The following is a 17,023-nucleotide window of genomic DNA, read 5'->3' on the forward strand; positions in this document are numbered from 1 at the left end:
TGCAAGCAGAAGTTTATTAACTGTGATCTGGAGCAGGGGGCGGGTCCTGCCAGCCCGAGGCCCTGATGCAGGTGGTGGGGTGGGAGGTGGGGGCAGAGCTCAAGCAGGGAGAAAGGAGGGAGTTAATTCTGCTCTGTAGGGGTCACGGCCAACAGGCAAGGGAGATGGGGGGGCACTTAGTCAGCACCCACCTTGCCGCCAATGGAGCCTCCCTGGACAGTTTTTGCATAGTGACCGGCCAACTGGCCTTGGCCTGACCAAGGATGTAAGTTGGGGAGAGGCCCAGCCACTGCCCCGGGGCTCCAGGAAAGGGGAATGCAGAGCGAACACCTTGGTGGGCCCTGGGGAGTGAGCTGAGGGACCCCTGGGCCCATCCAAGGGCCCAGCTAGAGGAGCGAGGCAGGTGAGGGGCAGAACAGAGCTGCAGGAGCCCCCCCCTCCCCCCCCCCCCAGCAGCAGGCAGAGCCGGGCCCATCCAGGTGGCCCTCAAGAGTCCACAGAGAAAAGACACAAGACAAAGTGAGAAAGAGATCGTTGTAGAAAATCCGCTCGGTCTGTGACAAAGAATGTCAGATGCAGGGGCGGAAAGTGCCAAAGTCCTTTATGCACCGGCTCTGGGCCAAGCGCCTCTGGAGGAGGCAGAGACAGGTCTCGGGCTGCCCAGGACTGGGGCCTGCGTGGCCAGCCACATGGCCTCGGGACGCCCGCGTCCAGCCAGGGCTGAGGCCCCAGGCCACAGCCCCCCCCCCCCCCCAGCACCCGAGAAGCCCAGCCTGGATGCCGGTCACTAAGTGAGGTACACGGGTTGATTCCCTGGATGGGCTGTCCCCTTCTGCCCTTGAAAGGCGCTGGTGGCCAGCCACCAGCCCCAAGGCCTAGCAGAGGGGCTCTGGGGGTGTGTAGGAGGGACCCAACTAGCAGGTCAGTGTTCCATGGCAGTAAAGGTGGGGGCACGACACCGGCCCCAGAGCGGGGGAGGGAGGGTGGTTCTGAGGGGCACAAGGTGACACGGGGCCTTGAGAGTGGTTCGTGACATGAGCGACCCGGGCTCCCGAGGAAGGGGCCACCTGAAGACGGAGGGTCCCCGGGTGCGGCGAGGGGCATCAGATGATGCAGCACCTCCCAGGGGGAAACGTGGGGCTTCAGAAGACCCCGTGCTGGGGTCCCTCTCACGGCCCTGGGGGTCGGGCAGCTCCCGGGAGGGCAGAGCAGGCAGCTGGGGCTCCAGGGAATGGCCGGGGCGTCCCGGGCAGGGCAGGGGCCTGGCCGCCCTAGCTCTCCTCCAGGTGGAGGCTGATGAACTCCTGGATGCACCTGCGGTACTGGAGCTCCGTGGGGCTGCTGCCCGCCAGGGGGCCCGGCTGGCCCGGGGGCGCCTCCGCCTCTCGCATCTCCTCAGCCATGCGGGCCAGCCGGAGCCTGGGGGAGGCGCGGCGGCGTGAGGTGTGGAGGGGCGGGGAGGGCGAGAGCGGGACGCGCTCCTTCCCCCAGAGCCCCCGGCCTTCGCGCCCCACCCCCGACGGCCCCGTCAGCGCTCACAAAGTGACGATGTCCGCGTTCGCCTCCTGGATCGCGATGCTCAGTGGGTCCTGCTGCTTGTGGTCCAAGGCGTGCTGGTCGGCCCCCCGCTTCAAGAACAGGCAGACCTGACTGAAGAAGGATGGAGGGGACGGGTCGGGGCTGGCCAGGGGCGGGAGGAGGTGGCCCCAGCCCCCCTTCCCTGGGCGGGCAGGAGGGGCGCCAGAGACTCACCCCGTGCGTCCCAGGAGTGTGGCGTGGTGCAGCGGCGCCCTGCCCCGGCTGTCTCTTTGGTTCACGTCTGCTCCGTTTTGCAGAAGGAATTCACAGACAATCAAGGAGCCCTGGGGAGCCGAGTACAGTCAGGTTAAGCTGAGGAAATGGCTCCTCTCTGATCTCGCGGGGGGGGGGGGGGGGGGGGGGGGGGGGGGCGGAGTGCGGGCACAAGGGGCCCTTGTGTGGGCGCCAGAAGAAAGCGGGCTCTGAAGATGCACCTGTGCCCTGTGCCACCCCCCTGTGCCTGCTCACCCCCAGCACAGCCTGCACCAAAGGCGTCTTGCCCTCGTCCTCCGCGTCGGCCCAGTTGACCTCTGCCCCGTGTGCCAGCGCCATGGCCAGCGCTCGGAGGTCTCGGGTTCGCGCCGCTCGGTGCGCCAGTAGACCAGGGTGCAGCTCGCGCACGTCCGCCAGGCCCCAGGCCTCTGCTTCTCCATCCGCCTCCCCGCTGGACTCCTCCGACTCTGCACCCTCTACGGGGAGAGGTGCTGCGGTCAGGGGCTGTGACCAGGCCAGGGGTGCGTCTGGGGAGGGCCGGGGCAGGGACGGGGCGGGGGGGGGCGGGGGGAGAGGGGGCACACCCACCCTCCTCAGTGACGCTGTCCACAACCGAGCCTCCGCCAAAGGCTAGAACGTCAGAGCTGCCATCAGAGCTGCCTCCCAAGCCACTGTCGCTGCTCAGACCTGCGGGGTCCGGGGACAGAGGGGGTCCTTAGAGCTCCTGACTCCTGCTGGAGCCCTGTGGGAAGGCTGGAAGCCCCATCCATCCTCCAGGGACAGGATCTGCTGCCACGAGGGGAGGGGAGCCCTGCCTAGGATGGGGGGTGGGGTGGGGAGGGGAGAAAACCAAGGAAGGGCTCAAAGGAGCCAAAGTAACGCATCAGAGAGCACAACTCCAGGGGAAGCCACCCCCCACCCCCCAGCAGGTCAGCCCTGGCAGGATGGATGGGCGGAAGCATGACCACGCACAGAGGATATTCAGCCCTGTCTGTGCTGAGTGCACCCTGGGAGGTCACTGTGCAGCAAGGGGTCTTTGCCAAGCCCTGGGACACCCCCACCTCCTCTCCCCCTCCCCAACTATGCTGAGTGAAATCTCAGCTGGCTTACCCAAGGGCAGCCCCAGGCTTAGGAATGGTGAGGCAGCGCCCTCTGCCGCCTGAGGGCACGCCCTTGTCACCCCCAGCACCCCTGTCTGTTCTTGGTCTGGGTCCACGCCTTCTGCCTACACTGCCCAGAAAGGCTCTACAAGTGCTCCAGACCACTGGGTGCTGGTAAATCGTTAACAGGAAGCCCTTGGCGGGAAACCCTGCTTGTAGCATGTGGCCCCCAACTCCAAGAGGGGCTGGGAAGGGTGCACAGTTCTCTCACGGGCTGGCTCCAGCACACAGCTGTCCAGGCCCCCAGCATGCACATGCACGCGCGCACACACACACGTACCTATATGCCTATGCGCACATCCAGCCACACGCCCACATACACTCCAATGTGCGCACCGCGCACACAATTCATACACATCACTCTTCGAGGATCAGGACCTCGGTCTCCAAGTCAGTGGCCAAGTAACCCCAGACCCTTGAGATGCTATCTCAACCTTATCCCTGCTTGACCCCTAAATTCTCCCCAGCCCCAGCCCAGTCCTTCCTGCAAAAAACGCCTGTCCCTCTGGTCTCCGAGCACATGGCTAAGGCTGTCCACACTCATCCACCTCAAGATGAGCATGCCTGGCCCTGCTCTGCTGGCCTCACTGAGGGGAGTCGGGTGACAGGGGCCAGGGCCCTCACGGCACTTACTCCGTGGACCGGCTGCAGCAGCTCCAGCATCGAAGTAGGAGAAGAGGGAGTCCAGCTCATCCGGGCAGAAGAGAGAGTCCCTCCGGAACTTGCGCTCCACAGCACCTGCTGCGGGGAGGTGGGGAGACTGAGACCCAAGGCGAGGTAGGGTGCCCAAGTCATGCTGGTAGTCCCTGCCTCCCTCCTCCTCCCTGCTGGAGCCCGTCCCCAACTCCGCGTGGGCACGTGAGCTAAGGGAGTAGCCTGCTGGCACCTGAGGACAGAGCAGCCACAGAGGGCAGGATGGGCTCCAGCCGGACCTTGCGGCGGGCAGCAGGGACCCGGGGGGAGCTGTGGTGGCGCTGGCACTTTTGCGCCCTCCAGGGCCGGGGGACGTCCCGGGCTGGTGCCGACGGTGGCTTCCGCAGGAACTTCTTTTCCACATACTTGTCCTTGATCCAGGCCTCCTTGTCCTGCCTGCACCAGGGATGGCCGTGAGGCTGCACCGCGTGGGTGGGGGCTGCCCTGGCCCCGTCTAGGCTGCCCCCCCCCCAACCTCACCTAGGGCTGCTGGCTGTGGGCTTCCTGCCACCTGGCCCCTCACACTGAGCCTCGTAGATCTGGTTCACGGTGCTGTTTCCAAGCTCACACATCAGCTAGCAGGAGAAGGGGTGTGCAGCATCAGCCCCAGGTCATGCCCCTCCTTCTCACCCCCACCCCCAGGCTTGCAGACCCGGCTCCTGCAGCCACCACCCCCTGCCAACGGTCTGAGGTGGCCTCCATACATACCTTCAGCAGCTCTGGCTCCCATGAGTCCAGGGTCAGGGACCGCACCTTGGAGCAGTGGACGCCCAGGCTCCTGGGAGGTGAGGAGGCAGGGGTGAGTCAGGGCGTGGCTCTACCCCAGCACCTCAGCCCCAGCCCACCCAGTGGGCGCACCTGTGGATGCCGGAGCACTCGATGCAGAGCAGCACCCCCAGGTTGATGCTGGCCCAGCGGGGATCCGGCTGGCCACAGTCCCCACACTGGCTATTGCCAGCCACGTTCTGCACACGCTGCAGCACGCTCTCGCCCTTGACGCTGCGCTCCCGCGAGTCCGTAGCAGAGTCGATGCTGCTCGTGGACGGAGACGCCGTGCGGTCCAGCCTCTGGGGATGGTGTGAGGGGCCACTCAGCCTTCAGGAGTTCCAGCCTCGATCACCCCGGTGGGCCCCCTCTCCCCCCCCACCCAGAGATGCCGGCACAGGCTAGGACGCCTGAAGCGTAAGCCTGCGTGTCCGTGTGTGCACGCATACTCACATGCACGTACACACGACGCGCACACCTACGTGTGCATGAGCACGTGCTCACACTCACATGCACACTTGCATGCAGCCTGCAGGGGCTGCCTCTCTGCAGCACGCAGGCACGTGTGCACACACGTGGAGGGTCCCGAGAGGGCCGCACCTCACTGTAGCAGCTGTCCGGGCTCTCCCGGTAGGCAGAGGCGATGCTGGCCTGCACAGCTTGAACCCAGGCCTGCCGCAGCTTCTCTGAGTCGGCCTGCAGCATGCAGCTCCTAGGGGAAGGGGACCATCAGGCCGGGCGGGCAGAAGGGCTCCCTCCCCCACCCCGCCCCCGGTTGGGCCTCCTCACTTGGTGGGTGACACGACCTCAAAACAGAACCTCCGTTCGATGTCCTCACATGGCTTCACGGAGCACAGACGGAGGTCATCCACCACCACGGTGAGCACGTCCTGCGGGCAGCACCACCGGGGCCCTTGCGCTCAGCACGCAGGCCTGGCCCTGCACTGACCACCCATTTATCGTTCCATTTTAGAGACACAGACCATCTGAGACCCAGGTGGTCTCTGCCCTCGGGCGGCCCATTCAGGCTCAGTGTCCTCAACCCTGTGCAACCCCCGCCGCCCAGCCCGCCCCGGGGTCCAGGCGGGGAGGGGCCCGGCTGTCACTGACCCAGCCCCAGCAGCCCTGAAGCGCACCTTGAGTTTCTTCTGGTAGACCAGCTGGCTGTTCTGGATGGAGAACCAGCGCCTGGGCAGGTGGATGGGCCAGGAGGGGGTCAGGCAGGGCCAGTCCCCTGTCTAACCCCGCAGACCCCCTGAGCAGGCCCCTCCCTCACCGGTTCCACGTCTTGAAGGCATTACTGGCCCTCTTGAAGAGGTAGCCCTCCATCACCACACCGCTGGGCGCATCCACATCAAACTCCACTTTGGGCTCATCGTAGGAGAAGTCCTGGGGGTGGTTGGAGCCCAGCCCCCAGTGAGTGCCCGGCCTGGCTGCGAGGACACTGCTGCCCTGCCAGGTTCCTCCAGAGCCAATGCTGAGGTGGGGCACTCCTCTGACCCCAGCACGGACCTTCACCCTGAAACCCCACTGAGGGCAGACGCCTCACACTACAGCTGAGGGCCCCAGCCCACACCCCCAGCCTTGTGGGGCCAGCAGGCTCTGGGATCAGGAAGGAAGCTTCCTGCCCCCATCCTGAGTCCCCCATTCATGTTGCCAGCTGGGCCTGCTCCAGCCAGCCTGACAGAGAGCTCCATTCACAGAGACTGAGGAGACACTGGGCGTTGTCCTGTGTGTCCGGCGGCAGGAGAGGAGGCCCGGCCACCTGCTCCCCTGGCTGAGTGGGGGCAGAAAGGGACAGCTGCTGCTGTTCCCGCGGGGGATGCAGTCCAGCTCAGCCCAAGTCCCCGCTGGTGCCAGCCGCCGCCGCATGCTCGCGGCAAAGTGAGGTGTCCTTGGTGCTGAAGCTCTGCGGGGTGGGGGAGGGCAGGGGCCCCGCCCTGCCTGCTCAACTGCTCCCCCCCATTCCCTCCCCCAGGGCACTCCCACTCACCTGCAGCAGCGTCTGCGGGGGCCAGGAGCAGGAGGGGGTGCAGAGAGGGAGAGAGAGCCGATGAGTGGGCTCCCAGTGGTCCGGGAACAGTCACTCCTACCTGCAGCCCACCTCTACCCTGGGGCTGTCTGGGCAAGAGCCAGCAACTGAGGCCTCAGAGACCACCACTGGCCTCAAAGGAAGGAAACCCCGGGTCCCCGCTCTAGCCCCAGCCCCAGCATCTGGAACCCGGATGGGCTGGCTCCCCTGCCCACCCAGGCCTGGCCTCTAAGTGACCCCTAAGTGACCGATGCCCCTTCTACTCTGCCGTTTGAGGCTCCTAAGAATGGAGACCTCTCCGGAGAGAGTGGGCATCTCAGTCGGCTCAGTCGTTAAGTATCCGACTTCAGCTCAGGTCATGATCTCACGGGTTCGCGAGTTCAAGCCCTGTGTTAGGCTCTGTGCTGGCAGCTCGGAGCCTGGAGCCTGCCTCGGATTCTGTGTCTCCCTCTCTCTGCCCCTCCCCCACTCGTGCTCTGTCTCTATCTCTCAAAAATAAATAAACGTTATGGGGCGCCTGGGTGGCGCAGTCGGTTAAGCGTCCGACTTCAGCCAGGTCACGATCTCGCGGTCCGTGAGTTCGAGCCCCGCGTCGGGCTCTGGGCTGATGGCTCAGAGCCTGGAGCCTGTTTCCGATTCTGTGTCTCCCTCTCTCTCTGCCCCTCCCCCGTTCATGCTCTGTCTCTCTCTGTCCCAAAAATAAATAAACGTTTAAAAAATAAATAAATAAATAAATAAATAAACGTTAAAAAAAATTTAAAAAAAAAAAAAAACAGAGACCTCTCCTTCTGAGCACACATTTGTAAGCGAAGCAGCGTGGGCAGGCCTGGGGGAGAGGGGTACTGGCTTCTTGGGGTCCCCCTTCCATGCACGGAGGTCAGGGGGTGCAGGGCCTCACCCGCTGCTGGATGGCAGCATGCTTTCGCTCCATCTCACGCTTTTCCACTGCCGAGTCGATCACCAGCTGGTCTAGCTGTGGGGGAGGGGCACCAGGGAGGGGCATGAACATTCTTCCTGAGACCCGGGTCTTGGGTCTCGCCCCACCCCGCGGGCTCACCTCGGCTGCCAGCTTCTTCATGTAGGGGTCCAGCTGGTGCAGCAGGCTATAGCCCTGCTGGAAGAAGCTGTGCTGGGCGTGCATGAAGGACAGCATCTGTAGGCAGGGGCGGGGGGACACAGGTGGGACCAGGCCCCCAGGGGCCCAGCAGGTGCACTCACATCCCCTGTACCTCACGGCCTGTACTCAAGGCCAATGCCCCCCCACCCCTACCAACCAGTCACTCACAGAATCCAAGATCTCAAACTTCTTCTTGGCCTGGAGTACGTTGATCTGCCAAGGGAGGGGTGAACGGGTGAAGGGTGTCAGGGACGAGGCAGCCCATGGACTGTCCCTTACCGCAGAGTCCTCTCAGGCTTGCTTGTGGTTCCCCGAGACCCCCAGCTCATCTTCAGCCCCCTGCACTTGTGCCAGCCTCACCCTCCCGTGGTCAAGGAGTCCCTCCCCACGTCAGGACCGTGGGTTCCTCCCACGGGCAAAGCCAGAAATTCTCAGACCTGCTCCCAGGCCTTCCAAGGCCCCCTCCGCAAGATCTTCAAGGCCTCAGCCCCACCTCTGTCCCCGGCCCACCCTTGCCTGGGCACCCCGCCACCCTGTCCGTTCCCAAGATCCGGCATCTCGGGTTTTCTGGAGGCAGAGGGGCCCCTCCGAGCAACAGCTCTGTCTGTCTGTCTGTCTGTCGGAATACAGAGCGGCCTCCACCCCCTTCCAGGCCACAACTGCTCTGTGCCCAGCCGCTGACCTGGAGCACATAGTCTAGTGCCAGGTGACGGAAACACTTCCGGGTGAGGGTCAAGGCACCTGTGGCCTCCTCCACCTCGTGGGGCCGGTGCCGTGGGGCCTGGGCATTCCTCACGAGGGACAGCTCCATGTCCTCCCGAACTTTGTCAAACTGTTTCTTGGTCTCCTTGAATTTCCGCACGTCCCTGAGGGCCAGCAGGTGTCAGGCCAGGGTCTTGGGAGGGGTGCATGTAGGATCTCCCACGTCCATGAAATGCTCTCCCTCTACTTGTGCCCACTCCGTGCCCCCAGGCAGGGCCTCCCTTCCCCACCTGCCAGTCCCAGCACCCCACCCCCCCCCCCCCCGCTACGGCTCTCCTCCTCCTCCTCCTTCTCTCCCCTCCCCTATTCTCCTCCTCCTCTTCCTCCTCTCCCACCAGGGCCCGTCCCATGATCCAGGGCCTCCCCCTGCCCTTTACCACCTCACTCCCAGGACCAGTCCAGCCTAGGGAGACCCTCTGCCTCACCCTGGACCCCAGACTCAAACTCAGATTCAATTCTACATCTTCACCTGGGGGTGCCACAGGCACCCCAACTGCACATGAGGCATAGAGGTCAGGCCTCAGTGCAGCCCCCACCCCTCCCACAACCTTAATGCCTTCTATAGCCCACCCTCACTCCTTGCCCGAGGCCCTCCTGGCTACCCTGTGTGCACCTTGACCCCTCACCCTGCCCTCCAGGCACTGTTTCCTTGACCCCAGGCCTGTCCTGCCTCCAAGCCTCGGCTCCTGCCGAGTCCCCCACCCACAGTCTTGAAGGCAGGCCCCAGGATCCCCCCCCCCCAACCAGGCGTAGCTGTACCTGCTCCCTGTGCTATCACAGGTGCCACCACCAGCCCCTCCCAGGGCCAGCAGAGGCCAGGCCTCCCACAGGGCTCTGGGGGCCACTCACTCTTTGACGAAGTTGTGCAGTTGCTGCCGCACGGACCTCTGGGCCTGGTCAAACAGGATCTGTGGGCCAAGGTGGGGGCGGTGGGGTTAGGGCTCTAGGGACCAAGCCCCTGTCACTGCAGATGAGGAGCAGGGAAAGCCCCGCCCAGCCCTGCTTGGGCTCCAGCTGTTTGCCCCCCCCAGAGCCAGCCTCACAGGGTCCAGGGGACTGGGCGTGGCCCCAGGCCTGGGTTGATGCCCAGAGGCCACAGCTGTGCCCACCTGCCCATCTCCCCCACTGGGCTCTCAGCCAGATTAGACACCAGAGCACCAGCCCATGCCAACTCAGGGCAGGCATACACAAGACACGGCCTCCCGGCCCTGGGAGGCCACCTCAAGGATGGCCAGGCCTACAGGAGAAAGAACAGGATTAGAGCCCAGAGCTTCCAAGGGACTCGACCTAGGAACAGGTCAGGGGTCCCTACAGCGCTGACCAGACCCATAGTCAGATCCCTCCCAACATGGGAGGAGGGCTGGGCCCTAAATGGGAACAGACAGACTGACAGACAGTGCAGAATGAGCTATCCTGAGCTGGTTTATTTCTAAACTTCCCCTGCGGGGGTGGGGCTCCTTGTTTAGTCTGGGATCTGGTTCCCAAGCCAGGGTCTGACCACCCACATGTGCCTTGGGCCCTATTCTGTGTGTCCTGTGCTGGGGGCTCTGAGGGGCTTGAGGTCACCAGACCCAGCCTGGGTAGCAATGAGATTGGCAGTTAACCAGGGGACGTGGGGTCAGCCTAGGAGATACTTCTGCCGCCTGGCCAGAGACCCCTGCTCAACCTGGGGACCCTGGACCAGCCTCTGAGACCCCATTGCCCTCAGGCCTCGACTATGCTGCCACCTCCTCCCACCCCCAGGATCCAAATAACCTCCCCACTGCCTGGCCCTCACCTGGGACACAGCAGAGCACCTCAGTGATGTTCCCCCCACCCCCACAGACTGGAAGAATAGGAACGTGGCTTCCCAGCAGCCCGCCAGCTCAGCTCCCTCTGAGCCAGCTGACAGCCGTTCCAGGCTGGGCGGGGCCTGCGGGGAGCCGGCGGGGGGGGGGGGGGGGGGGGGGGGGGGCGGCGGGGAGGGGGGTGGAGGGGGCGCCTGGGATGGGAAGCCAGAGGGATGTGCCCTTGGACAGGCCCCCATACATCACCGCACTGTGGCCAGGGCTTACCATGTGGTAGTTGACCATCTCCTGCAGGCTGTCTCCAAACCTCTGCAGACATTCCTAGGGGGAGGCGGGGCAGGGGAGACCCCTTGCTCAGATGAGACAGCTGTGTTCCCAGGGTGGCTGGCACCTCCACCCACAGGTATCTGAGCCGCCCACCCCTGCGGCCCAGCACAGATGCCCACCTGCTCCCAGGGCCTGGGCATAGTCAAGGGGCTGCCTGCCTGTGCCACCCCTGTCTAGAGGTCAGAGATCAGCCGCCCCCTCACCGAGATGACGGTGTCGCCCTGGCACTGCTGGGACAGGTCTCGAACACCACTCACGAAGAGCCTGTTGGTCGTGACATAGGCCTTGCCAGCTTCGATCATGCCACTGCACAGCTTGACCAGCTACGGATGACGGAAGGAGCCACATTCTCATGGCCTGCAAGGGGCGGCCCTCGCCTCCTCCAAGAGATCAGGCCACAGAGGCGGGAGCCCCCCAGGGCCCATCGGGGCCCGGGACGCAGCCGTGTGAGCCAGCCCTCCCTGTGACCCACCTGGAGCCGGGAGGGCAGCAAGGTGGCGGGTGGGTCTTGGCTCCAGAGCAGAAGGCTGGAGCAGGACAGCGAAGCCCAGACTGGGGAACCCAGGGCCCAGGTGGGCATGTGGTCCTAGCCAGGGGGCTGGCAGGACCAGCCAGTGAGGGTGCTCAGGGATGCTACCCCTCCCTCCTCCCTCTTCTCCTCCCCTGCCCCTGCCCTCGGGCCCCCAACCCAGCCACTCAATAGCACCCTCCCCACCCCGTCCCTAGTAACAATCCCCACCCCTCGCCCAAAAGATGGCAGCGGGGGACTCACCAAGGCCTACCCCCTCTTGACAGGAGACACACGTGTGCCGCACGCGCCCCCTGGGACAGGTATGATAGGTAGGGTACAGCCGGGGAGAACGAGGCACAAACCCAGAGGGAGGGGCCGAGCCCTGATCACACACGCACACAGACACACACACTCATACACGAGCCTGTGTGTGAGCCAGGTCAGGGTCAGGCACGGGGGCAGAGAGAGCAGCCCAGGACCCTCCATTCACCCCTGGGCCCCGCCTTCACCTTGTCTAGTTTTGCCTCGATCTCCACCACGTCTGTTTCCACCTCGTCAATAGTAGCCCTGCAACAGGAACACAGGTGGCTGCAGGCCCGCCAAGCCACAGCGTCCCCAGCCCCACGCACCTCTCTGTGAGGGTCTGCAGTGAGAAGGGGCCACTCGGCTTAGGCCACCCGCTCCCCTCAGCCCACTCGCTGTCCTACGCTCCTCAGACATGCAGGAAATAGAAGCTGGCAAAGGCCGATGCCCCCTGGGCAGAGGGTGTGGGACTGGGACCCAGGTCCAGCTGACTCCAGAGCCGCCCAGCACCCACCACCACTCCCATCAGAGAGAGGCCCAGTCGGCTATGATGGCGGCTGGCTGCTGTGGCCCCAGGGAGAGAAGGTCATCAAGTCCCTGAGGACAGAAAGAGGGGCTGCTGGTCACCCTCCTGGCCCGGCCACTCCAGGGCTGAATTGACCCCAGATCCCACCTAGGTCCTATGGAGCCTGGGGCCAGCCAGTCTCAGGGCGCGTAAGCATGGGCCAGCTAGCTGCTCTCTCCGGTCCCGGCAGATTATGAGACCCCAGAATAACTGTTGGACGGGTGCCCCCTGACTCCTCCAACCTCAGAATACCAAACAGCACAGTCTGCTCAAAGGGAGTGGTGGGTCAGGCCTCAGAGGAGCCCACTCCCACCGGGACAGCCTTACAATGGGGCTGCCTCAGGGAGGGAAGAGTTAACGAATGACATCACCAGAGAAGCCACAGACGGGAGAATCCCCGGAAGGCAAGGCAGATGGATCTGGCACGTGACCCCCTCCCCGTGTTCTGGGAACAGGAAACAGGGAAAGAGGGCCAGGATCCTGGCGCCCCCCCCCCCCCAACCCACTCAGCTGGTGAACTGGGCCCATCTGGCCTCCAGGGGATGAAGGACAACGGAGAATCAGGGCCGGGGCTGACAACATGGCCAGAGGTGAGAGGCAGAGCTCCAGGGATAGGTCTTAGGTCAGGGTCAGGCAGAGCAAAGGCCATCCAGGTCTAGTGTCCCCCCTCCCCCCCCCCCCCCCGCTGCCCTCATGGCCAGCCGGTGGGGGGGGGGGGGGGGGGCGCTGTGTTCCAGTGTTTCCCAGTCCCTCACATGCCTACAATTTGGAGTTGTGGGGAGGGTGCCAGGCAGCCCCAGCCAGCGACTTTGGAAGTTCCCCACCGCACTCACTCCCTGGCTGGACACGGGCTCCTCTCTGAGCGCCATCCCTTCCAGTGGGGCTAAGGGGACTCTGAGTTCCAGAGAAGGTACGAGACACGCACCAGGAGTGGATGCTGCAGCAGGAACCCTGGCTGCCCCAACTGTCCTGAGCCACTGCACAGAGAGCTGCTGCCCTTGGGCAAGGCCGGTGGAGGGTGGGGGGTCCCCCACAAGGGTGGGGCTGCACCAGATGCTGATGAGTGTGCTCATGGGAGGCAAGTGGGTGCTCAGCAGAGAGCAAAGCACCAGCACCCTGTCCTGGGAGCCCTGGCCCCCAAGGACCCGAGACCTCCTTTCCTGTCCACCCCCCCTCCAGGATTTCTTCAGCAGCTTGTATGACAAGGAGGAGGGTGAGGCAGGCTCTCCCACCAAAGCCATGACTCAGCGCCTGAAGCCCCACCCAGGGGAGGGGGCACTAAGAACTAGGGGGCTGCGCCTCCAGGCCTGTCTGGAAGAGTCTGGACTCTCCCACGTGCATCCCAAGGCTGTGGGGCTCTCCCGAGGCCAAGAGCATGTAGGCAGGGTCCTTCTTCCCAGGTCTGAAGCCACCTGGCCTCACATCACTGGCCACAGCCTCCCACCCAGCCCCACTCTGGCTCATCTCAGGCCTGCCACCGGAAGTCCCTGTGGGGGAGGAGACAGTGGGCCCCCAAGAGAACCTCAACGCCCTGTTAAATCACGGCCCAACCGCCAAACCAACACGGTGTAGCTTCTACGATCCAAGGTTCAGATGAATCTCCTCAGCCCCCCTCCCAGGCCCAGCTGGGCACTTTCCAGGGGTAGTCCCTCCCTGCCAGAGGAAGCATGGCAAAACCCAGGCAGCCACTGCACCCACTGTGTGCCACAGTGGTGGCAGACCAAGCTAGTGGGAGGGAAGGCCAGGAGGTGAATGGGATGCCAGTGCCCCCAGTCCGACAAGGCAAGGTGGGCCTGGACCCCTCCACTCCGGGGAAGAAGGACCATGAGGTTTCTGAGCAAGCCGGGGGGGGGGGGGGGGGGGGGGGGGGGTGGTGAGGCTAGCGTGCCTCAGCCAGGACCAAGACCCTGGCTATGTCTCCCCCTACGGCCTGGGTCCTGGAGGGCAGTGGGTGGTGGTGGGGGCCCACGACTGTAGGTGCCTGAGCTGCTCACACCCCCTCCCTCAACCAGTCAGCAACAGAAGATGGGTGAACGCAGAGGATCCCCCCAGCCCCTCTGCCTGGGGCCCCTTCCTGGACCAACCCCTGACTCCTCATCCGTAGCCTCCCCAAGCCTTTGTGACTCTCTGTCCCTGTGTGATGGTTGTGCAAGGGATCCAGGGGGAAGAGCACCAGGGCTGAGGCTCACCAGTCCGTCCACACACAGGTCCTCATGCCAGCACACCCAAGACCCAGCAGGCACACACACGCATGACCAAGGACACATGTACACAGAAGCATGGTAGAAACACTCACGTGCAATCAAATGTGCATGCAGGCAGTGACACAGAGTACACACACACACACTCAAATATGTATACACGATACACACAGATGTACAGATACATATGCCTACTGTCAGAATACACGTGTGTTTAGTGCCAGAACTCATATGTGCGTGATAAACACATAGTACGTGTATACATCCGTGTACATATCCACACAGAGAGGTTACAAAGTGACACGTGCACACGCACTCACGCAGGCACGCACCTATCCCTGGTCTGCATGTACACATCAAACATGCCAGCCCAGGGGTGCGGCCCACCCACACATTCACGTCCAGGATCTGGCACCTCAAGGGAGGGTCCAGAGGAGCAGAGCTCACGCATATGCACCAGAACACAAGCATATGCACCTGCCACACAGAGGGTGCTTCGTGGTGCACATGGGTGAGCCCACCTGCACTACCAGGAAGGACTAAACAGACAAGCCCAGGGCTGGGTACAGGGCAGGACCCCCACCCGAAAATCCCACCCAGTCTGCTCAGCCTAGGGCCCACACCTCCAGGCCCCTAGGTCATCCCTGCCAAGCAGCCAGCCCTAGACTGAAGCGTGGCTCCTGCTGCCTGACCCCCATGCACTGCTTTGGGCACACGGACCAAGACACATTCCAGGGACTGACGCTCCTGGCACCCAGGCCACCCCGGCCAGAGAAGGACCGCAGGGCCAGGAGGGCCTCAGCCCCGTGCAGGTGGCCAGCTCGATGGTGCAGACACCAAGCGGGGGTGGACACTCCCACGGAAAGGTGGCTGTACCGGCGGCCACCCCACCCCCACGCGCGCACTCTCCGCGCGAGGTGACCGGCACAAGGGGCATCTTTTGTTCAAGGCCTTTGGGCCCGGGGCTGCGGGCTTTGTCCGAGGAGGGGTCCTCCAGCTCCCGCGCCCCCCCACCCCCGGCTCCCGTGCCCCAGCTCATAGGCGGCAACGACGCCCCCCCCCCCCCGCCCCGTGCGCCCACCCTCGGCGACCCCGGGTGCCCCGAGGGGGCGGCGACCCCCGCCGACCACAAAGGGCCGCGCCGCCCCTGGGGGCGCACCTGAAGCGCGGCGAGTCCTTGATGCACTCCTCGAACTCCACCGTCATGGCTGCGGCGGTGCGCGGCGCTCACTGACACGAGGACCGCTGAGCCCCGAGCGGCATCCCCGGCCGGCCCGCTCGCTCCTCCGTCAGCCGGCCCGCCCGCGCCGCGCTCGGCGCCCGCCCGCCCCGGAATGAGGCCGCCGCGCCGCCGCCCCGCCCCGCCTGTCACCGCCGGGGAATGTCGCCAAAGTCCGCCGCCCGCGCGCGCCGCGGGCTGTCACGGCTGGGGAGCGTCGCCAATGTTCGCCGCCCGCGCTCGCCTCCCGCTGTCACTGCCGGGGAGCGTCGCCAAACTCCCCTCCCTGCGGCCACGGCCACGCCTGGCTCCGGCCCGGACGCCCCGTCGTCCTGCCGCCCCGTTCCCAGGCCACCGCGGGCTGGGAAGAGGGTCGGGCCCAGCGACAGTCGCCGGTCCGCGAGGGGCGGGGAGGGCGCGGGACTGCCCGCTCCAGCGAGGCGGCCGTTACGCAAGTCGGGGCGTTTGCGAAAACCGCTTGCGCGGATCGTGGGCACGGGACCCACTCCAGGACGGTGGGAAGTGGGTGAGCGGGCGAGAGGACGGATGAAAGAGCGCCCGTCCGCGGGAGCCCCTCCCTGGTGCCACTGTCCGAATCCGATCCACGCGCTCCTCAGCCCGCTGGCAGTTTGCACCCGCTCCCTAAGTCCGGCCCCTCCCCTGCTCTGGCCTTCGGCTGCCTTGGGGCGAGCGAGTGCCTTGCAGGGAGGAAAGCTAAGGCGCAGGCGCAGCCGGGGGGCGTGGCCAGGCTGCTTCCGTGCGCGCGCGCAGGGCACACACGCGGATCTGCTCAGCCTGGCCCTTCTCGACCGGTCCTGGCTCTGCTGACTCCAGCCATGGGCCCTGCCGCAGGCTCGGTGAGGGCGCGCTACCTCGTGTACTTCCAGTACTTGGGCACGGAGTTCAAGTACGTCTTCAGGACCTCCCATCCATGCCCGCGGCCCCCAAGTGTATCCCGGCATCCTAGGTGGGGCCGGGGAGGTGGCGGGGGAGCTAATTTAGGACTCGACGCCTGGGAAGGGAACGGGCTCGTGCGGGGCGGGCCTCCGTCAGCTAACCTGAGCCCGCCTCTGCCCGCAGCGGGGTCGCGGCCATCAGGGGCTCCCAGCGCGCCATCGGGGTCCAGAACTACCTGGAGGTGAGCTCCGCCGGCCACCCCCTCAGAATGGAAAGAGGGAGACCCGGGGAATGGGCAGATGAGAGCCCCCAGGTCTCTTGGGCTCCGGCCTTCGCCCTGCGCTGCCCACCCCGCCCCAGGCGGCTCTGTCCTCGCAGGAGGCTGCAAAGAGGCTGAATTCGGTGGTGCCGGTCAAGTTCACCATCTCCAGCCGCACGGATGCTGGAGTCCACGCGCTGAGCAACGCCGCTCACCTAGACGTCCAGCGCCGCTCAGGCCAGCCCCCCTTCTCCCCCGAGGTCCTGGCTGAAGCTCTCAATGCCCACCTGAGGCACCCGGCCATCCGGTGAGCACCTGTCTGCTGTCTCCAAACTGGCCCGCTGTGGGTGGAGACCACGAGTCAGGAAGGACTTGGTGTCTGCACAGAACTTGGGAATGATGGAGATACCAAGGGGTCACTTGGGTCCGTGGGTGCATAGGGGTCATTCTGGTATGCCTGATCGTGCTCCCACAGGGTACTGCAGGCCTTCCGAGTACCCATTGACTTCCATGCCCGCCATGCTGCCACATCCAGGACCTACCTGTACCGCCTGGCCACCGGCTGCCACCGGCCCGATCAGCTGTCTGTGTTTGAACGAAACCGATGCTGGGCACTACGGGCAGGGTGAGCGTG

The 17,023-nt window shown here is 64.9% G+C and overlaps 2 protein-coding genes and 1 long non-coding RNA gene across 5 annotated transcripts in view; 2 read left to right on the forward strand and 1 right to left on the reverse strand.

Annotated features, from left to right (window-relative positions):
- On the reverse strand, positions 1–15,975 carry ACAP3 (ArfGAP with coiled-coil, ankyrin repeat and PH domains 3). Of its 2 annotated transcripts, none has more exons than XM_086715366.1 (24): positions 15,174–15,975; positions 11,455–11,512; positions 10,638–10,757; positions 10,375–10,428; positions 9,170–9,228; positions 8,241–8,424; positions 7,727–7,771; positions 7,499–7,594; positions 7,340–7,414; positions 6,403–6,414; positions 5,686–5,798; positions 5,546–5,597; positions 5,199–5,299; positions 5,010–5,121; positions 4,503–4,711; positions 4,353–4,422; positions 4,125–4,219; positions 3,838–4,040; positions 3,585–3,689; positions 2,380–2,478; positions 2,047–2,267; positions 1,753–1,862; positions 1,540–1,650; positions 1–1,419 (listed from the first exon to the last, which is right to left on the reverse strand). In XM_086715366.1, the coding sequence occupies exons 1-24, from the start codon at positions 15,218–15,220 to the stop codon at positions 1,272–1,274; spliced, it is 2,499 nt and encodes an 832-aa protein (XP_086571492.1). In that variant the 5' UTR covers positions 15,221–15,975; the 3' UTR covers positions 1–1,271. The 2 variants fall into 2 exon arrangements, with proteins under 2 accessions (XP_086571492.1, XP_086571491.1); XM_086715365.1 differs by having other exon boundaries at positions 3,585–3,692; positions 15,174–15,973.
- LOC147577694 (uncharacterized) lies at positions 5,795–6,924 on the forward strand. Its single transcript, XR_015254363.1, has 2 exons — positions 5,795–6,293; positions 6,388–6,924. It is a non-coding gene; the product is annotated as an uncharacterized LOC147577694 (long non-coding RNA).
- The window catches only part of PUSL1 (pseudouridine synthase like 1), a 3,780-nt gene continuing 2,176 nt past the window's right edge, over positions 15,420–17,023 (forward strand). The window contains exons 1-4 of one of the 2 annotated variants that reach the window (XM_086715354.1): positions 15,420–16,140; positions 16,314–16,371; positions 16,509–16,696; positions 16,865–17,014. In XM_086715354.1, the coding sequence (XP_086571480.1) occupies positions 16,070–16,140; positions 16,314–16,371; positions 16,509–16,696; positions 16,865–17,014 (467 nt within the window). In that variant the 5' untranslated portion in view covers positions 15,420–16,069. The remainder of the gene's footprint in view (positions 16,141–16,313; positions 16,372–16,508; positions 16,697–16,864; positions 17,015–17,023) is intronic. The other variant, XM_025912191.2, reaches the window with a different exon arrangement.

This window comes from Puma concolor, chromosome C1 (genome assembly GCF_028749965.1).
Source record: "Puma concolor isolate L17-30 chromosome C1, mPumCon1.1.hap2, whole genome shotgun sequence".
Taxonomy (NCBI): Eukaryota; Metazoa; Chordata; class Mammalia; order Carnivora; family Felidae; genus Puma; species Puma concolor.